At 46.7% G+C, this 23835-nt stretch overlaps 1 protein-coding gene across 1 annotated transcript in view; it reads left to right on the top strand.

The window, feature by feature from the left end:
* The window catches only part of PROM1 (prominin 1), a 53764-nt gene extending 49745 nt beyond the window's left edge, over positions 1 to 4019 (top strand). The window contains exons 19-20 of the mRNA XM_055589157.1: positions 2545 to 2675; positions 3626 to 4019. Coding sequence (XP_055445132.1) covers positions 2545 to 2675; positions 3626 to 3680 — 186 coding nt within the window. The 3' untranslated portion in view covers positions 3681 to 4019. The remainder of the gene's footprint in view (positions 1 to 2544; positions 2676 to 3625) is intronic.
* The last annotated feature ends 19816 nt before the right edge of the window (positions 4020 to 23835 follow it).

Genomic DNA, 23835 nt, shown 5'->3' with positions numbered 1-23835 from the left:
TCCACCAGTGGGGTGGGATACTCTAGGGTTCCAGCATTATCCTAAGACAGGGAGGCGGCAGGCGGTAGGTTTACAAAGCAGGCCGACGTTAGACACTGGCTGGTGTGTGGTACCCACAGGGCCGTGCAGGTCATACATGGCCGTTGTCAGTTCTGGTTGGTGGGTCAGCTTAATAATGTTGGGTGGCATGCCTGCCAGGGTTAGTAGTGTGGCCTGCAGCCAGCTGGGGACGGGGGGCCCACTTAAAGGAAGAACCAGCACTTAGCTCCAGGCAATGTCGTCCTGGGGGAACCCGGGCTCGGCATTGTGAGGTCTGACTTGAGACTCTCCTGAAAAGATGACAACCGAGGTCTCTATGTGACATGTGACTTAGGAATATTGGCAGCTATCTTTTTTTTTTTTTAATTTGCAGCGCCATAAGTTTTTTTTTTTAAATATTTATTTATTTAGCTGTGCTAGGTCTTTTTCACAGCACATAAGATCTTTAGTTGCGACATGTGAACTCTTAGTTGAGGCATATAGTGGGATCTAAAAGTTTGTTTATTGAAAAAAAAATTAAAAATAAAAAGTTTGTTTATTGAAAAAAAGGCCAGATAATATAGCATGCATATGTATATTTTAAGGTGATACAGAATATGTAAAGGAACACTCGAAAATTTTGCCACTGACCTAAGTGGGCTATTGTCTTAATTGTGGTATTTATTTTTTTCATCTTTTTTGCCTGCCTTGAATATGTATATTTTTATAAAAAGGAATTCATTATATTTGTTATTCTGCAGTCTGCTTTTTATTTCAACAGTATATTGTAGAGAGATCTCCATGTCTGTATCTATCGAGAAAAATCATTTTTCATGGTTGTGTAGCAGAATGACATGTAGTTTTGAGGGGATAGCCAGAAATCTATTATGTCTGTAATTTAGAGTAAGGAGAGATATTGTATTCTGGATAAACGGCACAGTCTCTTTCTTATAAAGGATATTAGTTTTCAGGAATTTTGACCCAACCATTTTGAATGGGGTTTAAATGATTCTGGTGGTGTATCTTCCTTTGATGGTTTTTATTGGTTTAAAGTGACTAAATATTTTTGTTGATGGTGGTGGTTTTGTTGATGCGATTCTAGGCAGAATCGCAGAATCTTAGAAATGATAAATGATAGCAAAGAGGGACAAGGGGTTGGAACGCCAAATCTCTGTATTGAGTTTAGTTGAATGAAGTTGACCATCTAGTGCCTTTGAATGAAGTTGCATTTGTATTGAAATCAGTTTTGAGATGCCTAGCTTGCTGTTTTGTGTTGAGACAGAATAGTGGTGAATTTTTTGAATCACCACATGTGACTTATGGAATTAAATAAAGCTCTTATCCATTCCTGTTTTTTTGACTCCATAATACTGTCCTTCCACTAGTTTATATTGTAAAGCCACCAGTTAGCAATATTTCAAACACTAGGATTAAAGTAGAACATATGGTTGCTTTCAATTTAGTCTGAAAGATTGAATCTAAATTTTAAAATCCATGGAAAGCGTGTTGGCCAGTGCCTGCCCTGAGCAATTGCTCAGTAGGTATTAGCTGATTTTTTTTGTGTGTGTGTGGTAGAATAAATTTTAAAACTTTTTTTTAATTAATTTTTTATTGGAGTATAGTTGATTTACAGTGCTGTGTTAGTTTCTGCGGTACAGCAAAGTGAATCTAGTCACCTGTTTTATATACAGCAGTGTGAATATGCAGAAGGCAATGGCGCCCCACTCCAGTGCTCTTGCCTGGCAAATCCCACGGACGGAGGAGCCTGGTGGGCTGCAGTCCGTGGGGTCACGAAGAGTCGAACACGACTGAGCAACTTCACTTTCACTTTCAGTCCCCTGACCAGGCACCAAACCCGGGCCTCCTGCACTGGGAGCCCAGAGCCTTAGTCCCACCAGGGAAGTCTCAGCAGCTATCTTTTAGAAAATACTTTAATGTTGCTTCTCAGAACAGGATTGAATCCAGCCCATGACTGTTGTCCAGGATTGGTTAACTTCATCACGGAATGCTGTTGGGAGCCTCGTGTGCACAAAATCATTGCATCTGTTTTCCTCACACAATAATGTCCTGGGAAGAGATGCTATCATCGCACTGTTCAGATGCAGAGCAAAGTCAGAAAGTTTCAGGAGCCGCCATCACAGGAAAACAGCTCGGACAAGGACTGGGGCCCAGGTCTGCACGCTGGCCACGCACCTGTGGCCAGCCGCAAAGGGGAGCCACAGAGGAGGGCCCTTCCCAGTTGTTTCGGGGCCCTCGGTGCTTAATCTCGCTTCACCAGCTTTCTGCCTCTGGGCTTCATTTGTAAAAATAAATACAACAAGAGGATCAATTCCAGGTTTTCAGATAGACGGAATGAACTAGAATAATAGGTTAGCCCTTCAGCAGGTAGTTGGCTCATCTGAAGTTTATGAAATTAGAATTCATTAAAAAAATGCGAAATTAACCCCCCCCAAACCAGTGTTGTTTTCCATTTCTCATCTTCAAGCATCTAATCCTCATGATTTCCTTTTTCTACCCCCGCCCCAGAATCTGTTTTGGTTTGGCGTGGGAAAAGCGACCATACTTTTACTTCCTGCTGTCATATTTGCCGTGAAGCTGGCTAAGTACTTCCGTCGAATGTATTCTGAAGATGTGTATGAGGATGAGCCAGTGAACAAGTAAGACGCTGCGGTGGTTTCTGAGTGGCGCTGCCTTCCAAGCGCTTGTTAAAAAAGGGCTCTGATGAGGTTCAACTCGACTGCTTTTTAAAGTGGCGGGGGTCACCCCTAATCAGATGTTTCCTTTGTAAAGATTTTCTTAAACTTATTTTAACTATCTTTCCTCCTGCTTACTCGGCTCAGCTGTCTTAATCAGCCTTCTTATTTCTTCTTTGCAGTTCTTCTGTCTCGGGGACTTGGCACTTTACTTTGTAACTGTTTTTACTACTTTTCCGTGGCCCACCCTTCACTCTGTGCCTAGTGAACTTGTGCTCAAACTGTGTTCATTTTGATTCTGGTCACCTCCTTCTCAACACCTGTTTCTCCTGAACTTGCTCTGTCAGCATCTGTATTAAAGTAAAAATGTGTGTGTTGGGGGGGGTGCAGCTGTTGAGCAATAATTGTAATTATCTCCTTTTTTGTATTTGTTAGGGTTCAAAGTAAACCCAGGGTTCAAACTGTACCCAGGGTTCAAACTGTACCCATGAAAAAGTAAGCCTTTTTTTTAAAGCCATATTTCCCAAGATGAGACTGGGGAGGGCTTTATTATTAGAGGATGAACTTTTAAAACTGAATTAATAATATTAAAATTACATAACTGCCACAGATATGCCCAGATAAATATAAAGGTTGTTGCCTCTTAAAATAGGAGCTGGCACAGGGTGAATACTGAAGAAATCCTTGTGGGATGAATGAAAATTGTCTGTTAAATTTATTAATAGATAAAACAGTGGTTTATATCTCTGGTTTTTTTAATGGGAAGGAAATGTAAATATACCTTTTAACTTTTTTTTTGTAGCTGTAATAAATTGTTCTATACCTTTTAGAACCATTAAGTTGTCTTTGTAATCCATAATGTAAATTCCTCTTAATGATAACATGCTGTTTTTGGTGTATGTCTTCTGTTACAGTATGAGACATGCTAATATCCGTTCTCGTGTAGAACAAGGCACACAGACAATTTGAGCAGAGTTTGTAAACAGATCCAACTTGACCAGTTCTTGATCTGCAGCGATTCCAAATGTTGGGAAAGTAACCTCCCTTCAGGCGTTCGCAGAGTCCAGTGAGATCACAGGGAATGTGTGCCCAATGGCCAAAGAGAGGAAAGCACGGGTGTTTTTTGTTTTTTGTGTTTTTTTTTGACAAGTTGTGCTTTTATCATCTGAGCCTTCCATGAAAGTTTAAATATGTAGCATATTTGTTAATTCCCACTTAGCCTTTGGAACAATACAGGAATTTTGGTACATTTCATCGAATGGGAGCTTGGACCCCTTGTTAGAGAACGTTCAACGAGTATCAATAGCAGATATGTGTGTGAACAATAAAAGAATGATTTCACAATTATGACTCTAATCATTTCATTGCAAAATTGACCCAAATGACAGATGTCAATGAAGTCTCTCTATTATTCTCTTAGGGCGCTGTAACACATCACACAAACCGGTTGACTTAGAGCAACGTCTTCTCCACTTTAGCGGAGGCCAGAAGCCTGAAACCCACACGTCAGCAGAGCTGGCTCTCCCAGGAAGCCCAAGGAAGAGTGTGTCTCGGCCTCTGTCTTCTCCTGGAGCTTTCCCTTGGTGTGTCTGGGTTCTGTGTCTCTCACCTCCTGAGGACAGTGGTCATCAGATCAGGGCCCTTCCTAGGCAAGAACGACTTCATCTTCATTTGCCCACATCTGCAAACAACCTATTTTCAAGCATTCACTGAGACCAGTGGACATAAGTTGGCGGAGGGTGGGGCAGGGGGGCGGGGGTGGGGGAAGGGGCTTCCCTGGTGGTTCGGTTGTAAGGGATCCACCTGCTAATGCCAGAGACCCGGGTGGGATCCCTGGTCTGGGTAGATTCCCCTCCATGCCATTCAGCAGCTAAGCCCGTGAGTAACTACTGCTGAGCCTGCGCTCTCGAGCCTGGGAGCTGCAACTACTGAACCCGTGTGCCGAAACTGCTGGAGTCCGCTCGCCCTGGAGCCCATGCTCTGCAACAAGAGAAGCCGATGCAGTAAGAGACCTGGGCACCACACCTAGAGAGCAGCCCCCGCTCGCCCCAGCTAGAGAAAAGTCCAAGCAGCAGTGAAGACCCAGCACGGCCAAAAAAATAAATCAATAAAATCATTTTTTAAAAAAGGTGGGGGGTGGGGAGAGGATATTATTCAACTTGCATAGTCGCCTGACATCAGTAGCAAACAGCCAAAGAGACAGAGAAGTGAACACAAAATAGAGCTGTACCGGACACACAAAAATTAAGGTAAATCACCAAAATCGAGGATGGCAGAAAATAAAAAATGTTATTAGACATGTACAAAACAGTAAGTCCTTCCTGTCTTAGTTTTATCTGTAAAGTTTGTCTGTACTTAAGAGCACGTGACTGACACTGTCAGAGCTCGTGTCAGTCAATTGCTTCTGCATCTGACCCCGTGACGCCCAGCCCCCTCTGACTAGCTGGGTTCCTCCAAGGAGAGAGCTTTTTAAAACTACTGATCCTTGGGTCCTCCCCAAAGAGATGCTGACGGATGAGGCTTGAGCACGTGGATTTAAAAATTTTTGCCTGGTGATTCTGATGTAAAGCCAAGGTTGAGATATACGGCCTCTGATTAATTGAATCAGAATTTCTGAGATGTATCCCAGGGAATTCTCAAGTGTAACCTGGGTTGAGAGTTACTAATACAGTTTCTACATGCATTTCATCTGATTTATTTATGTGTGTGTGTGCGTGCTCAGTCATGTCTGACTCTGTGACCCCATGAACTGTTGCCCTGAAGGCTCTTCCGTCCATGAGATTTTCTAGGCAAGAGTACTGGCATGGATTGCCTTTTACAGGGGATCTTCCTGACCCAGGGTTGAACCCACATGTCTTGCATCTGCTGCATTGGCAGGTGGATTCTTTAGCACCAGTGCCACCTGGGAAGCCCAATATATATATATATATACACACTCATCAAATGGGTCATCTTGATTTCCACCTCTGAGCTTCTTGGAGGCTGGAGCTAGCAGACTATATATATGCATTGACCCTCTGCACCATCCCAAGCACTGTACAAGACCCTGGGTGGGGTATGGGTGAGCTAACAGACTAGGTCCAGCCTCCTAGGAGCTCTGTCTCAGTGGTGGACACCAAGATGACCCACTTGATGAGTATATGAGACACAGAAGGATGGCGGGTGGGAGTCGAGGGTGATGGGAATCAGGAGGTTTCTTGCTGTTGAATTTCTTAAAATATATACATTAAAAATCTATGCCACACTTAGCAAGTCTGTTTCCTATGAAGGCTCTGGGCCCTTCACTTGTCCCCTTCATAATCCTCACCACATCCCCATGAGGTCAGCAGTTTTAGTTCCAATTATAAACTTGGTGGCCTGAAGCTTACAGAGCAATTGTCCAGTATGGCCCAGCCCACAGGATCCAGGTCTCCCAGATTCTGCAGCTCCTGGGTCTCAGCACAGGTGAACTGTTACAGAGAACAAACCTGTTCATGGGAATCTCTCCTTCAGCTCTGATCTTCCTGCTCTGTTGCCTCTGCTTAGTCATGCTGACCCTGCTCATTTTGTAAAAGAATGTTGCCTATAGCCTGAAACACCCAAGACGTCCCATTCTCAAGGCTCTGACCTTTAGAGGTGTATACTCTGCCATTCATATAGTGATAAACAGAGGATAACTAGTTTTCTCGCTGGGAGGTTTGTAGGAACACTGTGACCAAACCTACATGGACTGCTGCAAAAACAAAGGACCCCAGTGCCTTTAGCATTGTGGTACGGCAGAAACCAACACAGCGTTGTAAAAAACTTTAATATTTAAATAAAAATAATTTTTTAAAGAAGTGGAAAAGCAAATGGCTGCAGAAACCAGCCACACCCACTCCCCTTTTAGTATAAAAGGAGCCTGAATTATAACTCAGTTAAAATGATTTTTTGGAACAAAAGTCCACCATCTTCTCTGTCTAAGGGATTTCCAAATAAAGTTGTTTTTCCTTACCCCCACAACTCATCTCTTGATTTATTTTTCTGTCCTACAGAGAGCAGTGCAAATTGAACTCAGCAGTAAAGTCTCAAGCTAGGCTGGGTTTTGGCACAGACTACATACTCATAGCATTTTAAATTAAAGCCACCAGCTAGCTGTCCCGTGTTCTCTAGTGATGAAACGCAGAATAAATCAGTCCTACCCAAAGTGTGGCCTGAGAAACAGAAGGATCACCCGGGGAGCTCACAAAAGGCTAGTTCTTGAATTCAATTTAATTTGGGCTGTGCTGGGTCTTCACTGCTGCATGGGCTTTTCTCTACCTGCAGAGAGGGAGGGCTACACTTAGTTGCAGTCATGGGCTTCTCTTGCGGTGGTTTTTCTTGTTGCAGAGCATGGGCTCTAAGCACCTGGGCTTCAGTGGTTGAAGCAGGTGGGCTCAGTATTTCTGGCCCCCAGGCTCTGGAGTACAGGCTCAGTAGATGTACAGAGGCTTAGTTGCTCCAAGGCATGTTTGATCTTCCTGGATTAGGAATGGAACCAATGTCTCCTGTATCGGGAGGGGAATTCCTTACTACTGAGCTACATGGGAATCCCACAAAGGCTAATTCTTCCTGCTCTTCAGATACACTCAATCAGAGTCTCCAAGGATGAGGTCCAGGAATGTGTATTTTAACAGGCTTTCCAGATTAGTCCAAACTACGTAAGGTTGGCCCAAGCAATGCTTCAGATCACCCTGATGGAGAATATTCTGCTTCATTTAGAACAGCGGTCCCCAAACTTTTTGGCATCAGGGACCAGTTCTGTGGAAAACAATTTTTCCATGGATGGGGGTGGGGGGATGGTTTGGGTCTCACCCGCCCCCTCACCTTCTGCTGTGTGGCTTGGCTCCTAACAGGGCTTGGACTGGTACCAGTTCCTGGCCCAAGGTTGGGAACCCAGATTTAAAAATAGTTTTTGGTCCAAGAAATGTGGTGAAGTCTCAGTGCAAACTACAGACTGTTGGTGGGTGCCCAGGTAGTAGAATGAGATGGTTGGATGGCATCAGTGACTCAATAGACATGAATCTGAGCAAACTCCAGGAGATAGTGGAGGACAGAGGAGCCTGGCATGCTGCAGTCCATGGGGTCGAAAAGAGTGAACACGACTGAGGACTCAACAACAACAAGAGAAAAGGGTAAGAGAAAAGGGAGAAGGTGGAGCCACTCCTGAGAGAGTGCTCATGGCTGACCCATTGGGGGTTTCCTGTGGTATCCAATATTTTAGGACCCTGGAGTCTACTGAGGGCTTCCCAGGTGGCTTTAGTGGTAAAGAGCCTGCCTGCTGATACAAGAGATGTAAAAGCTGCAGGTTCGATCCCTGGGTCGGGAAGATCCCCTGGAGGAGGAAATGGCATCCCATTCCAGTGTTCTTGCCTGGAGAACCCCATGGACAGAGAAGCCTGGAAGTCTGCAGTCCACAGGATCACAAAGAGTCGGACATGACTGAAGCGACTCAGCACATGGGCACGCATGGAGTCTACCGAAGGCTGGCAAATTCCAGGGGAAGTCTTGGATGGTACATTGTGGTTAGTAGTAGAAGCAGTGTTAGTCACTCAGTTGTGTCCAACTCTTTGTGACCCCATGGACTGTAGTCCACCAGACTCCTCTGTGGAATTCTCCAGGCAAGTATAGTGGAGTGAATTGTCACTCCCTTCTCCAGGGGATCTTCCCGACCCAGGGAGTGAACCCGGGTCTCCCACATTGCAGGCAGACTCTTTACCAGCGAGCCTCCAGGGAAGGTTGATCTTGGTCAATTTCAACTCTAAGCTCTGCACCATGGTCCTTTCCCCACCCCGGTGTGAAGGCAGCCAGTCAGCAGTCCGCATGCTCCTTGAGTAGCTTGCACACAGACACTGGGAGCCAAGACAGGCATTAAGGCCCTTGTCCTGCAGATCTGGGAGGTCTGCCTTCTGATCCCTGCCCGCTGCTTCAAATCCCAGAGGTGCAGGCGCTGGAGCGAGCGGCCCTGGTTGCACTCGCTCTAAGGGCCGGCTGCACGGATGCCCACCTGGTCTGGCTCCAAGGGAGGCCTCGGTGCTGATTGCACTGTCTCCAGCCACCTTTTCCAGCCCCAGCACTCAAAGTCCCTTCTGCCTCTGATGACACCACCAGCTGAGCCGGGGAAGGAGCGGAAACCACTGTAGAAAGTCATGCTCATCAGCTCACCGTTGGGGCCCCCTGCTGAGAGTGCTGCGGCATCTATGGCTGTAAGTGATAGAGACGTGCAGAAAGGTGGCCGAGCTTGACTCACGTGCTACTGTGCTTTGGCCCAAACCTACCGCTCTCACTTTCTGCCATAAGGGTGGTGTCATCTGCATATCTGAGGTTATTGATATTTCTCCCGGCAATCTTGATTCCAGCTTGTGCTTCCTCCAGCCCAGTGTTTCTCATGATGTACTCTGCATATAGGTTAAATAAGCAGGGTGACAATATACAGCCTTGACAGACTCCTTTTCCTATTTGGAACCAGTCTGTTGTTCCATGTCCAGTTCTAACTGTTTCTTCCTGACCTGCATATAGGTTTCTCAAGAGGCAGGTCAGGTGGTCTGGTACGCCCATCTCTTTCAGAATTTTCCACTGTTTATTGTGATCCACACAGTCAAAGGCTTTGACATAGTCAATAAAGTGAAATAGATGTTTTTCTGCAACTCTCTTGCTTTTTCCATGATCCAGTGGATGTTGGCAATTTGATCTCTGGTTCCTCTTCCTTTTCTAAAACCAGCTTGAACATCAGGAAGTCTGGCTTGGAGAATTTTGAGCATTACTTTTCTAGCCTGTGAGATGAGTGCAATTGTGCGGTAGTTTGAGCATTCTTTGGCATTGCCTTTCTTTGGGATTGGAATGAAAACTGACCTTTTCCAGTCCTGTGGCCACTGCTGAATTTTCCAAATTCGCTGGCATATTGAGTGCAGCACTTTCACAGCCTCTTGATCAAAGCCTCTTGATGAAAGTGAAAGAGGAGAGTGAAAAAGTTGGCTTAAAGCTCAACATTCAGAAAATGAAGATCATGGCATCTTGTCCCATCACTTCATGGGAAATAGATGGGGAAACAGTGGAAACAGTGTCAGACTTTATTTTTGGGGGTTCCAAAATCCCTGCAGATAGTGATTGCAGCCATGAAATTAAAAGACGCTTACTCCTTGGAGGAAAGTTATGACCAACTTAGATAGCATATTCAAAAGCAGAGATGTTACTTTGCCAACAAAGGTCCATCTAGTCAAGGCTGTGGTTTTTCCAGTGGTCATGTATGGATGAGAGAGTTGGACTGTGAAGAAAGCTGAGGGCTGAAGAATTGATGCTTTTGAACTTTGCTGTTGGAGAAAACTCTTGAAAGTCCCTTGGACTGCAAGGAGATCCAACCAGTCCATTCTGAAGGAGATTGGTCCTGGGTGTTCTTTGGAAGGAATGATGCTAAAGCTGAAACTCCAGTACTTTGGCCACCTCACGCGAAGAGTTGACTCATTGGAAAAGACTTTGATGCTGGGAGGGATTGGGGGCAGGAGGAGAAGGGGACGACAGAGGATGAGATGGCTGGATGGCATCACTGACTCGATGGACGTGAGTCTGAGTGAACTCCAGGAGTTGGGGATGGACAGGGAGGCCTGGTGTGCTGCGATTCATGGAGTCGCAAAGAGTTGGACACGACTGAGTGACTGAACTGAACTACCGCTCTCACAGAAGGTGTTTCCAGTTACGGGGTCAAGTGTCAAAGGCCGTTTGAAGCCACAAGCCACCACCAGATGGCAGCAGAGGACACCTGCCCTGTATCTGCCAGAATGTGGCAAGGCTCCCTTTGAGCTGTAAGGGTCGTGGTTCACACTGAGAAAGACGGATGATCTCCAGGCAGGTCCCACATCCCGACGGCCATTTCCTTCCCCTGGCACACACACGTGGGCTTTCCAGAGCTGCCGTGGCACTTGGTTGCTGCTGTCATGCACAGGACCCCATCAGTTTTTAGTTGCAATGAGCCCGCCCTAAACCAGACCCAGGTGCCCTCAGGGCTTCCAGGGAGCCGTCTCCAGGTAGTCAAAGTCTGGCCCTGGGCTAACCAAGGCAGACAGAGTGGATCCCCAAGCATGTGACCTCAGCCGTCCTGTGTGAAGAGCACTCATCTACGGGGCCAGTCTTGATGCTCTATAATATTCCATTTCCTCTTTTTTAAAGCTAAAATCTATTTGTCTTTCTGACTTTGTCTCACTCTTTTTTTTTTGGCCATAGCGCCCGTCTTGTGGGGTCTTAGTTCCCCGACCAGGGCTTGAACCCAGTCCCAGCCAGTGAAAGGGCAGAGTCCTCCCCATTGGAAGCCAGGGAATTCTCCCAAGTCTGTCTTTAACCTAGGATGGGACCAGGGCAGAGTGAGGACTCCTGGATGCCATGATATCTGGCCATCCTCTCTAAGGCACTGGATCTCCATAAGAGCCCACGAGCAGGCCAGGAGCTGTGTTTCAAGTAGGGTACCACCGGGAGCCGTGTCTCCAAGAAGCCAGAGCCCCCAGGGCAGATTCTGGGCAGAGCCGCCTCCCTCCGCATTTCCCTTAGCCTTAGAGAGCTGGAATCATTGCATCCTCCAGGTTTACGTACGAGGCCCTGGCATAGTAGCCTGTGGGGACCCTAACACACCTGTTCCCCAGGTCCCTGGTAGGCTGCAGTCCCTGCAATTGTGAAGAGTCGGACACGACTTAGTGACTGAACAACAACAAAGACAGAGTTGGCTGAAGCTGGGGGGTAGAGGCAGAACCTTAATTTTGTTGGCTATAATTAGCTCTGTGTTGTGCTTAGTCACTCAGTCGTGTCCAACTCTTTGTGACCCCATGGACTGTAGCCCGCCAGGCTCCTCTGTCCATGCAGATTCTCCAGGCAAGAATACTGGACCGGGTTGCCGTGCCCTCCTCCAGGGGATCTTCCCAATGCAGGGATCGAATCCAGGTCTCCCACATTCTTTACTGTCTGAGCCACCAGGAAGCCCATAGTTAGCTATGGGAATGCTCATCAGACTTCATGTGAGGAAGAAATGACCTTCCAGTGTGTTAAGTCACTGAGACTTGGGTATCTATTTGTAATAGCAGCTGCATTACCCACTTACACACACTGCTACTTAACAAGCTCTAGGACTTATAAGAGACTTGTGATCTGTTTGAGCTTTATGTAGAAACATCAGTAAATATTTGTCCAAATAACTGAATGAATGGATTGAAACTATGGCACTGAGCTCTGTCGTCTCTCTCATAAACTCCTGGGGCAGTGGTAAAGAATCTGCCTGCAAATACAGGAGATGCACGTGGGCTGGATCACTGGGTGGGGAAGATCCCCTGGAGTAGGAAATGGTAACCCCCTCCAGTATTCTTACCTGGAAAATCCCATGGAGACAGCAGTCTGGAGGGCTATAGTCCATGGGGTCGCAGAGTCGGAAACGACTGAGCGCGCACACAAACATCTCCTCCTCTTACATTCTTGCACTCAGAGTTTCAAAGTTTACTTGAACTTTTGGCCGGTTTGGACACTGAGCCAATTATAGACCCTTTTAACTGCCATCGCACCATCTGCAAGAAGGATTTATTTCAGAAGTGCCTGAGAAACGCTTTGGGGTAAGGGGTCTAACTGCTTTGAGTTTAATGGCTAAGAAATATGTGAGCACAAAAAAATCCCTTGTGTATGTCATGTTGCTGTTCAGTTGCTCAGTTGTGTCTGACTCTTTGCGACCCCATGGACTACAACACACCAGGCTTCCCTGTCCTTTAATATCTCCCGAGTTTGCTCAAATTCATGTTGCAAATATATGGAGGTCTTTGAACTTCACGACAGCAATTTACAATCAGCATAAAGAAACCCTTTGAAGGGCTTTTTTGTGCCTGAAGAGCTCAAGTTTGAGACCATCCTGGAGGCAACGGGTGGTCTTATGACTGTTCTTTAATAATATATATATTTTTTAATGTTTCCTGTGTCTGGTAGGTTTACTTCTCTTCCTTGGTTCTTGTCTCATTTCAACAAAGATTTGGAAGAAAGGACTAAAGGGTTTAAAACAACAGACAAGTTTCAGTTCAGTTCCACTCAAGTGGACAGATCTTTTGTTAGAAAGACACTCCCCAGATGTGAGTGCAGGCCAGCCCCATCTCTCTTGGCTCCTCCCTGTTTATACTTCCCGTCTCCTCCTCTGTCCTGCCTTGTGCAAAATAGGGTTTGTACCCACCATCAGTCAATAGAAGGGGATGCAAACGGGCATACGCTCAAGGCCACTTGACAATTGCAAGTTATGTAACAGCAGGCTCTGTTGTGTATGTCTTCCCATAATTGGGTCTGTGATAATCAGATGTATTTATGTGTAGAATATTTACGAACCCTTAATGGGCTCCTAGCTCCCTAAGGTTACTTGAGAAAGCCCCCCTGGTTAGTTTGTACCCACTGTGTGCCTGGGGTTGGGGTGCTGTAGTTGGAAAAGTCTCTGGGGTTACTTTTGTAACATATCTGTGAGATCTCCTGGATGTGTCTGGGATGGCCTTTCGAGATCATCCTTTTTGGCTAGGTCACCAGTCCATGGGGTCGCTAAGAGTTGGACGCGACTGAGCAACTTCACTTTCACCTTTCACTTTCACGCATTGGAGAAGGAAATGGCAACCCACTCCAGTGTTCTTGCCTGGAGAATCCCAGGGACGGGGAAGCCTGGTGGGCTGCCATCTATGGGGTCCCACAGAGTCGGACAAGACTGAAGCGACTTAGCAGCAACCGTAGCAGCCACTCGCTGCTCATGCCTAACTTCTAGCCAACACCCAAAAGTCACATATCCCTCAATGCCTTAGAAATCAGGGTTGGGAAAGACTTCAGACCTGCTGAAGATAGTGACCGTTTTATGCAAAGGCATGCGTCCCTATCCCTCCGGATGGACCCTGTGAGTCACTCACCTTGCACCCAGCTGAAGTCTTATCAGGATTTTCCACCTGGAATTTTATCTCCTGATCTCCCCCCACCCCCGGCATCCTGCACTCATTTCCTGTCAGGCTCGATTTAGGGTTGTGGTGTCACAAAAAGATGAAAAAAAAAAAATCTTGAGAATTTTCCTGGTGGTCCAGTGATTAAGACTGCGCTTCCACCACAGGGGACACATGGGTTCAACCCCTGGATGGGAAACTAAAATTCCGCATACTATTCAGCCAAAACAAAACAAAACAAAACAAAACAGCCAAGGCTATTTCTTAAAAAAAAAAAAAAAGATGAAAAAATATTTTTTTTCTATCAGAGAACAAAGAGTGCATACCTGAGGAAGGAGATCTGGGTGCAGCTAAAAGGATGGTGTTCTGACACGACAGGGAAGTCACTTAAGTCATTTTCCTCATCTTTATTTTAAGCATAAATAACAGCCACACCTTACAGCTTTGTTGTAAAACTCTAATGTAAAAATGTACAGTGAAAGCATAGCAAGGCTTGGGCGGTATATGCATGTGTAGTCTGATTATCACTCAAGTAGAAAAGAGATAGAAATGCTCAAAAGAAGAAAAAAGAAAAAAAATCCTCCTATCCCAGTCTAGTCTTCAGGATAAGATCACCACAGGGTGGCGATATGGAGTCATTGATGCTTCTGAAAATCAGTACCGGGAGGCTCTTTATCAACTAAGGACAAAGGAAACTCTACTCCTAGGCAGTAGTATAATCCAGAAGACATAAAGCATATGTCAGAACAAACAAAAAAAAGGACAAGGAATAAACTAGCTTGTACCAACTCAGACTTTGAGAATGAGCTTGTGATTGCTGTGCCCGGGGAGGGGGGCTGGGATGAGGTGGAGGGGGCCGGGCGTAAGAATGGGGAGAACAGACAGTTAGGGAGTGTGGGGGAGACGTGCAAACTCTGCCATATTTACAGTGGATAACCAACAGGTCCTACTGAACAGCACAGGGAACTCTGGCCAATGCTATGCGGCAGCCTGGGTGGGACAGGCGTTTTGCGGAGAATCAATACGTGTGCATGTGTGGCTTGAGTCCCTTTGCCGTCCACCTGAAACTATCACAACGTTGCTAATCGGCCATACCCCAAGATAAAAAGTTTTAAAAAATATACTAGCCTGAACAGAACCCCAAACCATGAACATCTGTTGTAAAAGTTGGTTGTTATCAGTTGAAATCTAAGATGAATTAAATTGTTGAATTCATTCAAATGATTGTTTTTTTTTAAGATATATTTTGTTTATTAGTGAAATTTCTTTGTTTTCTATTTAAGTCCCTGGTGGCTCAGAGGATAAAGCATATGCCTGCAATGCAGGAAACCTGGGTTCGATCCCTGGGTTGGGAAGATCCCCTGGAGAAGGAAATGCAACCCACTCCAGTATTCTTGCCTGGAGAGTCCCATGGACAGAGGAGCCTGGCGGGCTACAGTCCACGGGGTCGCAAAGAGTCGGACACGACTGAGCAACTTCACTCACTCAGTGGGAAAGAATCTGCCTGCCAGTGAAGTAGACACAAGAGCCACGGGTTCAATCCCTGGGTCAGGAAGATCCCCTGGAGGAGAAAATGGTAATGCACTCCAGTATTCTTGCCTGGAAAATGCCATGGACAGAGGAGACTGGTGGGCTACAGTCCATGGGGTCGCAAAGATTCAGACACGACTTCCTGACTAAGCACACACACACACGTAAGCCAGGGACTGTGGAGACCGGAGTCCTGAGACCAGGCATCAGCAGCAAGTCCATTCCTGGGAGCCCTGGGCACTGAGGACCCAAGACGGATCCCTGAGACAGTGAGAAAAAAGTTACCCTGAAGACCTTACAAGCCAAATGGGAAGCCCTGACTCAGGGGAGGGGGACTGTAGGGGAGCAGGAGTCACGATGTCCTCACTGGGTGTTTAATACTGTTGAGCTCTGTGTACACAGTGGCCAGAAAATCAGCCAAGTTTATGCAGGGACCTCGGGACCCCGGTGTGCTGGGATCCCCACAGGTTACTATGTCGGGGCCCCAAATGTCTCCGCAGATATGTCTTACTTTGTCTTTTATTTTACTAATGGGCTCAGTGATCTGGCTCCATGGTAAAGAATCCACCTGCAGGAGACACGGGTGGGGAAGATCCCCTGGAGAAGGCAATGGCAACCCACTCCAGTATTCTTGCTGGGAAATCCCATGGACAGAGGAGCCTGGTGGGATACAGTCCGTGGGGTCACAAAGAGTCGGGCGACTAAACAACAAACAGCAACAGCCCCCTTCCTGGAGACGAGTTTCACTCCATCTTTCATCTCACTAATACGCTCACCGATCTAACTTTATCTCTTCACTCCCCTCAACGCAAACTGGAAGAGCGTGGCCTCAAGGGCAGGGACCAAACTCTTTAAGGCCGGGTGACGCTGCTTTCTGTCTTTCTAACACGCTCACCACGTCGCCCTGATGGGTGTCCCCGTCTCAAGTCACCCCCTGGGCGACTCGGGGTCCAGGCGATGAGAGGCTGAGCAGCGGGAGACCCCGCCCTCCCCTGGGGACGGAGAGAAAGATCAAGAACTGAAATCAGCTCCCAGCCCAGCGTCCAGTGGGGGCGGCATGGACCCCGTGCTCCTGGAGTTTCTCTCCCCAGAGCTGAGCACAAGGCGGGCGCGCAGGCAGGGCTCAGTGTGAGCTGCGGAGCAGGCAACCACACAATCCAGACCAAGGGCTTGGCTTGTGCCAAGGCACTGGGCGAGAGGACTTGAAAGAGAACTAACTTCTCAGGGCAGCCGATGCTCTGCCTGTCCTTTCTCCTCTGGGGGCAGGAGCACCCTGACTTTATTTTGTGTATTACACTCACTAACTTTCACTGGGAGAACTGATGCTGAGACTCCAATACTTTTGCCACTTGATGTGAAGAGCCGAGTCATTGGAAAATACCCTAATGCTGGGAAATATTGAAGGCAGGAGGAGAAGGGGACAACAGAGGATGAGATGGTTGGAAGGCATCACCGACTCAATGGACATGAGTTTCAGCAAGCTCCAGGAGATGGTAAAGGACAGGGAAGCCTGGCGTGCTGCAGTCCATGGGGTCGCAGAGTCGGACACGACTGAGCAACCGAACAGCAACACTAATTTTCAAAATAAAGACAGAGTTCTCCTGAAACACACACTGCGAGATGAGGGAGAGGGACCACCAGGAAATGGACACATTTGTACAAGAGGCCAGAAGACCCCCTATCTATATTCCACCAAGTCAAAGAAAGCCCCAGACCAGAGGCAGGAGGTAATGAGCCATCTGAGTGAAGACGTTCATTCACATCGGGCCCCCTTAGTACCGCCTCATCTTCTAAGCCCCATCCCACTCCAGTCCTGTCCGCACAGACCTGCCAATGGAAGGACCCTCGACTCTCCCCTTATCAAACCACGGGCTGTCCGGCTCCCCAGAGGTGCCCAGTGCCACCCTCATGGACCCCAAGCTTCCAGGTCCACCTAACCCACGGAAGCAGACACACCGGGATCCTGGTCAGTGTTTCTAAAGGATGATCCCTGCCAACAACCTGTGCTGGCTCTCAAAAGCGCTCAAGCATTTCACGGTTTCCACGACGAATCAGCGCCCTGCTCCGTCTCCAAATCTCTCCCAGAGAGAACAGACAAGAAGAAGGAGACAAAGCAAGTCAGCCTCTGCCAAGCCCGTCTGCACCTCTGCGGGGCTGAACGGGGCAGGAGGAAGATACGATGGAGGGGCGTGTGGTTATTCAGATAGGACCACGCTCCTCACACACATGACCCGGGCACTCACACTGATACACAACTCACATAGACACAATACACACACAACACACCAGGTACATACACTCCACAGGCGGACGTGCACACACACATCACACACATGACTCTGGCATGCACACTGACACACAACTCACATGTGAACAACACACAAGGAACACACTCCACAGGCAGACATGCATATACATCATACACATGGCTCGGGCATGCACACTGATACACAACTCACATATACACAATGCACACGCAACACACCAGGTGCATACACTCCACAGGCAGACGTGCACACACCGCACACACGTCTTGTTTTCTGCTAGAGGACATGCAGGAGCACAGCAGCTGGAAGGATTAAAGGCTCAGCTGCTAAGAAAGGCTGACTTCCCAGTAATGCCACCAAGGCTCCGCTAGGGACAGAGAGGAACAGCAAGGGGAGACGGCAGGAGGCCCACGGGAGAGCTGTGAATAAACAGACTCCAGCCATCCTCAGCGAAGAGCGGGCTGGAGAGATCCCTCAGGAAAGGCGAAGATGGGGCATCCACTGGGTCAGGGCAGCACCCGAGTGGCGCATGCGTCCTGCTCCCAAGTGGAGGTCCCTCTTAACGTCTGGAGATGCTTTTAAGAACATTTTGAAACCTCACTACTCACAAAACAATGTGTGTGTGTGTATGTTAGTTGCTCAGTTGTGTCTGACTCTCTGAGACCCCATGGACCTCCAGGGGATTCTCCAGGCAAGAATACTGGAGTGGGTTGTCATTCCCTTCTCCAGGGGATTTTCCCGATTCAGGGATTGAACCTGAGTCTCCTGCATTGCAGGCAGATTCTTTACTGTCTGAGCCACCAGCAAAGCCCCCACAAAACCAAAGACTACAGATAAATAAGGTAGTCAAGGTGAAAAGGAAGAAGTTTCATCTCAGTTTGAATTGCTGTGCCAGAAAAGAAGGTCTGGGTACTTTGGCATACTCAGTAGCAAGAGCCACTGAGAGCGGTCAGGGAACTGCCAGCGGAAACCCCAGAATGGCTCCAGACCCAAGAGCTGCATCAGTGTAAAACTGTGTCCTTGTTTAAAGTGAGATTGTCAAATCTCATTTCTGGGAATGTGGCCCATTAATCCCCATTTTTAACAGGCTGCCCTGGTGAGTGATGCTTAGACAACTAATGTTTGAGAATCAGCACTGTTTCTCAGCTCCCACCTGACTAATCCATGCCGCTTTCCAAAGACACCTCCATCCTCCCAAATACAAGTACAGAACAACAGATGTGAGGCAAAATCTCCCCCCAAACCCCTTCTTCTACCACACTGAGCTGACCAAGCCCAACAGCTTTGTGGGACCCCTGACTTCCCCGTCTTCTTGGTGCCCTCGGAGCCTGGCACACAGTAGGCACTCAATAAGGATGCTGTTGTTGCTGTTGTTTAGTTGCTAAGTCATGTCCAACTCTTTGCGACCCCATGGACTGCAGCAAGCCAGGCTCTTCTTTCCTTCACTGTCTCCTGGAGTTTGCTCTAACTCATGTCCATTAAGGCAGTGACGCCATCCAACCATCTCATCCTCTGTTGCTCCTTATTCTTCCCGCTATCAATCTTTCCCAGCATCAATGTCTTTTTCCAATATGTTGGCTCTTCACATCAGGTGGCCAAAATGTTGGAGACTCAGCTTCAGTATCATTCCTTTTAATAAATAGTCAGGGTTGATTTCCTTTGGGATTGACTGGTTTGATTTCCTTGCTGTCCAAGGGGCTCTCGAGAGTCTTCTCCAGCACCACAATTCAAAAGTATCAATTTTTCGGTGCTCAGCCTTCTTTATGGTCCAAGTCTCACATCTGTACATGACTACTGGAGAAACCATAGCTTTGAGTGTACGTATCTTTGTTGGGCAAAATGATGTCTCTGATTTTTAAAATGCTCTCTAGGTTTGTCATAGCTTTTCTTCCAAGGAGAAAGCTTCTTATAATTTCATGATGGTTGACATCGAATAGTGGTGGTTAGAGAGAAGACTGATACAAAATGGTCATGTGGACCTATTTCAAAGTTGATCAAACAGCAAAAGAAAAAAAAACAAAAAAACAAAAAAACAAACCAAAACTAAAAGAAACAAAACAAAAACCTTACACCTGTACACAGAGGGTTTTACCCCTCTGGGAATAACTACGACTATTACTTTCCTCTTGTTGTTGTTCAGTCGCTCAGTTGTATCCAATACTTTGCGACCCCATGGACTGTAGCACACCAGGCTTCCCTGTCTTTCACATCTCCCGGAGTTTACTCAAACTCATGACCATTGAATTGATGATGCCATCCAATCATCTCATCCTCAGTCATCCCCTTCTCCTCCTGCCTTCAATCTTTCCCAGCATCAGGGTCTTTTCCAACGAGTCAACTCTTTGCATCAGGTGGCCAAAGGATTGGAGCTTCAGTCTCAGCATCAGTCCTTCCAATGAATACTCAGGGCTGATTTCCTTTAGGGCTGACCCTGTGAGAGAAACCCAACTCTTCCTCATTCAGGCTTGCCAGGAGACAGAGCTCGATGATGGGATCCACCCATTAGGGACAGAGATGCTAGTCCTCAGGTCCTGGGATATGAGATCCCAGTTGAAGCTGACTTCTCTTTGCCTATTCCACAGGTGGAGGCTCTTCCTCATGGAGCAACCCAGGGAGGGGCTCCTGGTTTGTGCAGGCCTTCTGTTCCTTCCTGATCGACCTTAGAAAGAGCCTGGAAATCCTCACCAGGGTGAATGACAGGGTGGCCAGGCACTTTGAATCTCAGTCTGATGACCCTCACTTCCATGAGTAGAAGCAGATCCCAAGTGTGGTCTCCATGCTCACCAAGGAACTCTACATCTAAAGATAACCATTCCAGCCCATATTCCAACAATCCCTGTCTTGCATGTTTGAGAAGCTTGAATAATGTAATTATTGTATAAGGAGCATTGGGTTCAATAAGTACTTAGGAAGTTAAGAAGGACTCTCCTGTTTGTTTCTACCCCAGTCTCCTGTCTTCCAGGCCCCCAGGAGAAGTCCTTCCCGGGGCACCGTTCACCCTGGGGCCCCCGCTGGCCCCTCTGCCCTGCCTGCCAGCCCCTGGCTGTCCCAGACTGGCCTGCGGGTTCCCTGCCGCCTGCTGCTGGCTTGGCTGTCCCCCTGGAGGACACAGCGTGTGCCACGGTTGCACAGGCCCAGGCTGTTAGGAGGTTGGCAGCTCTAGCCTTTGTCCTGCTGCCCCTGGACCCCGTGTGGCGGGGGCCTGGGTGCGGCCATCACCCCGGGCGACATCCAGTGCATGCCAGGGTATGTAGTGAAGCTGGACCATTTTGCAGAGACAGAGAAAACAAAACCCTTCCTTGAGCCTTGGCTGATGGCTTCTTTTCTTGGGACCCTCACAGAAATAGACGGTTTTCATCTGAGCGTCTCCTGCAGTGAGTGACCCGGGACCAGGGGCACAAAGCCTGCTGACGCCCCTGCCCTCATGCTACCATCCGCCTGCAAGATGCACGGAGCGGTCAGCAGGGGGAGGCCTAGGAATGCTCCGGAAAGGCTCTCTCCTCCTGCCTCTTGCTCACACCTCACAGGGAATTAAACAATAAGCAGGGTCTCATGAAAGCTGCTCTGAGAAGCAGTCACAACTGCCAAGGGGTCTTTATTATTTCTTTTTATTTTTTCCCGATTTTTTTTAAGTTTATTTTTAATTGGAGGACAATTGCTTTGCAATGTTGCATTGGTTTCTGCCATACGTCAACATGAATCAGCCATAAGTATACATATGTCTTCTCCCCCTTGTACCTCCTTACAGCAGCCTACCCCACCCCACCCTCTAGCTAGTCACAGAGCACCAGGTTAAGATCCGAGTCATACGGCAAATTCCCACTGGCTTTCTATTTTATATGCGGCATTGTATATGTTTCAATGCTACTCTCTCAATTCGATCTGCCCTGTCCTTCCCCCGCCATGTCCAAAGCCTGTTCTCTATGTCTGTGTCTCTAGTCCTCCCCTGCAAATAGGTTCATCAGTACCACTTTTCTGGATTCCACATATATGTGTTCATATACAATATTTGTTTTCTTTTTGACTTACTTCAATTTGTGTAAAGCTCTAGGCTCATCCAGCTCACTAGAACTGACTCAAATGTGCTCCTTTTTATGCCAAAGTGAAAAGCAAGTCACTCAGTCGTGTCCAGCTCTTTGCAACTATAAATGGACTGTAGCCCTCCAGGCTCCTCCATCCATGGGATTTTTCCAGGCAAGAATACTGGAGTGGGTTGCCATTTCCTCCTCCAGGGGATCCTCCTGATCCAGGGATTGAACTCAGGTCTCTCACATTGCAGGCAGACTCTTTACCATCTGAGCCACCAAGGAATCCCCTTTTTATGCCCAGCAATCTTTGAATCACCTAGATAGGGGCGTTGAACCTGAGGCTTCTGGCTGGCGGAGTGGTTTGGACCTGGACGCTGAGCCTGCGTGCAAGGTGGTGCGGGTCTGTGCAGAGGCTGCTTGATTCTTTCAGACTCTCAGAACAGACCTGTGCAAACGTCCATCCTGGAGAAGAGAAATAACGCACCTGTGGTCACCGCGTGAACAGCAGCTCAGCCCCCCGGGCCTCCAAAGACCACATCTGCCAGGTCACCAGCACTGCTCAGAGCAAAACAGGGCAGATGAACAACAGCAAAGCCGCTGACAGTGGGAAGCAGGCTGAGAAAAAACAAAGCAAAGCAAGAGGAGATTGACACGTCAGCCATGATTGATTCTGGGAGCAATGGAACAAAAGTCTTTTTCTTTTCTTTTAAATTCTTTCTGCATCTTCCAGATTTTCTATTTTACAAACTTTTGCTTGAAAGCATTACTATTAAGAGAAGAAAACTTTCTTTGAAGGAAAAAAATAATCAGTAGCATTGTATGAAAGTAACTCCATCCAATCCCTCTTTTTCTATTTTTTTAGGTTTGAAAGTTTTTCTATTGTTTAATAAGTGATACATTTTGGTAACCAATTTTTCTAGGGAAAAAAACATGAGAGTTTAAGAATGCATTTAGTTTTCACTCTGGAACTATTTAGTTTAAGGATCTCATGTAGTATGGTGTTAGCTGCTCAGTGGTGTCCAACTCTTTGGGACTCCATGGACTGTAGCCCATCAGGCTTCTTTGTCCATGGGGTTCTCTAGGAAAGAATACCAGAGTGGGTATCCATTCCCTTCTCCAGGGGATCCCCTGACCCAGGGGTCAAACCCGGGTCTACTGCATTGCAGGCAGATTCTTTATCATCTGAGCTACAAGGAAAGCCCTCTTTAAAGGACAATTGTCTGCTAAGTTCCATAAACATCAGAGTGCATTGTTTGGATTTTTTTTTTATGTATAGTTTTTATTTCAGTTACACTGCTGTAAAGTTTTGTGTCTTCAGGGACTGAACTACATTCAGGGAGCGGAGTTTGCCCTGAGACACCACTTCAGGGCAACCCTCTTATTTTTCCATTCTTAGCTTCAGTGGAGGTTTTAAAAATAAAATTTTAAACTGTGGCTACTGAACTGTTAGCTACTGAACTTGGTAATTGTAAGATTTCCTACAATAAGTTTAATTGGCATACAGATGCTTGTAATCAGCTGTTATTGTTGCTATAAACATCTCTCTTACCTTTTCAAGCCCTGGGAAAAGCTGCACTAATTGTTCTAGCCTCCAGAACAATGTTAGTTAGGCATCACACATTTATGGGACCTCATTGCAGCCAACTGTTTTGATTCAACTGGGACAGATGTCCGTGTAGCCCAGAGAAACTGCTCACACACACAAAAGACAATAAAAAGTTATTCTCATTCTTGTGGGAAAAGGACACCTTTTTTGGTGTGTTAGAATCAGTTTTACAATTGTTTTTATCTAACTATGTCATCTTCTAAAATTTCATTCTGAATTTACAGGGATGAAAATAATTCTAATATAAGCCATTAAACTAAATATAAGCCATTTTGTCTCTAATATATATACATCTGACTTTAAACCCTTGTTCTGCTTCTAACTAGCTTTGTGATCCTGGGCAGCTCACACAACTTCCCTAATCCTTGTTTATAATAAAGGGATGATAATACATATGCCATAAGATGTATATACTGTAAGACTGCTGTTTTTCGGAAATTAAAGTATGTGATGGTATTATTAGCACAGTGTGGAACACCCAGAGCACATTTGAATTTGTTTCCTTTTCCCCAGCTAATTCTCAGAGAAGAATGTCATTTTTATTCAATTAAGCAGACATTAATTGAGCACTCATTATATGCAAAGTACTGGAGATAGCAACCCTCCATTCGAGGTTATTAAGAAGCTCATCGTCTTCTAAGGATAACAGACCCCTCTTTTGTCCTAAAAGTCTGAAGGAAGTTCTCAGGGAATCCGAGGGAAAAGTATTAGTTTTGTCTGGTGAAAAGGTTTTCATGAAAAGCTTAAAGCACCTCAGGCTAGTGCTTGAAGGAT

This window comes from Bubalus kerabau, chromosome 7 (genome assembly GCF_029407905.1).
Source record: "Bubalus kerabau isolate K-KA32 ecotype Philippines breed swamp buffalo chromosome 7, PCC_UOA_SB_1v2, whole genome shotgun sequence".
NCBI lineage: Eukaryota > Metazoa > Chordata > Mammalia > Artiodactyla > Bovidae > Bubalus > Bubalus kerabau.
The sequence above is the reverse complement of the archived record's forward strand: the minus strand, read 5'-3'. Positions and strand labels throughout refer to the sequence as shown.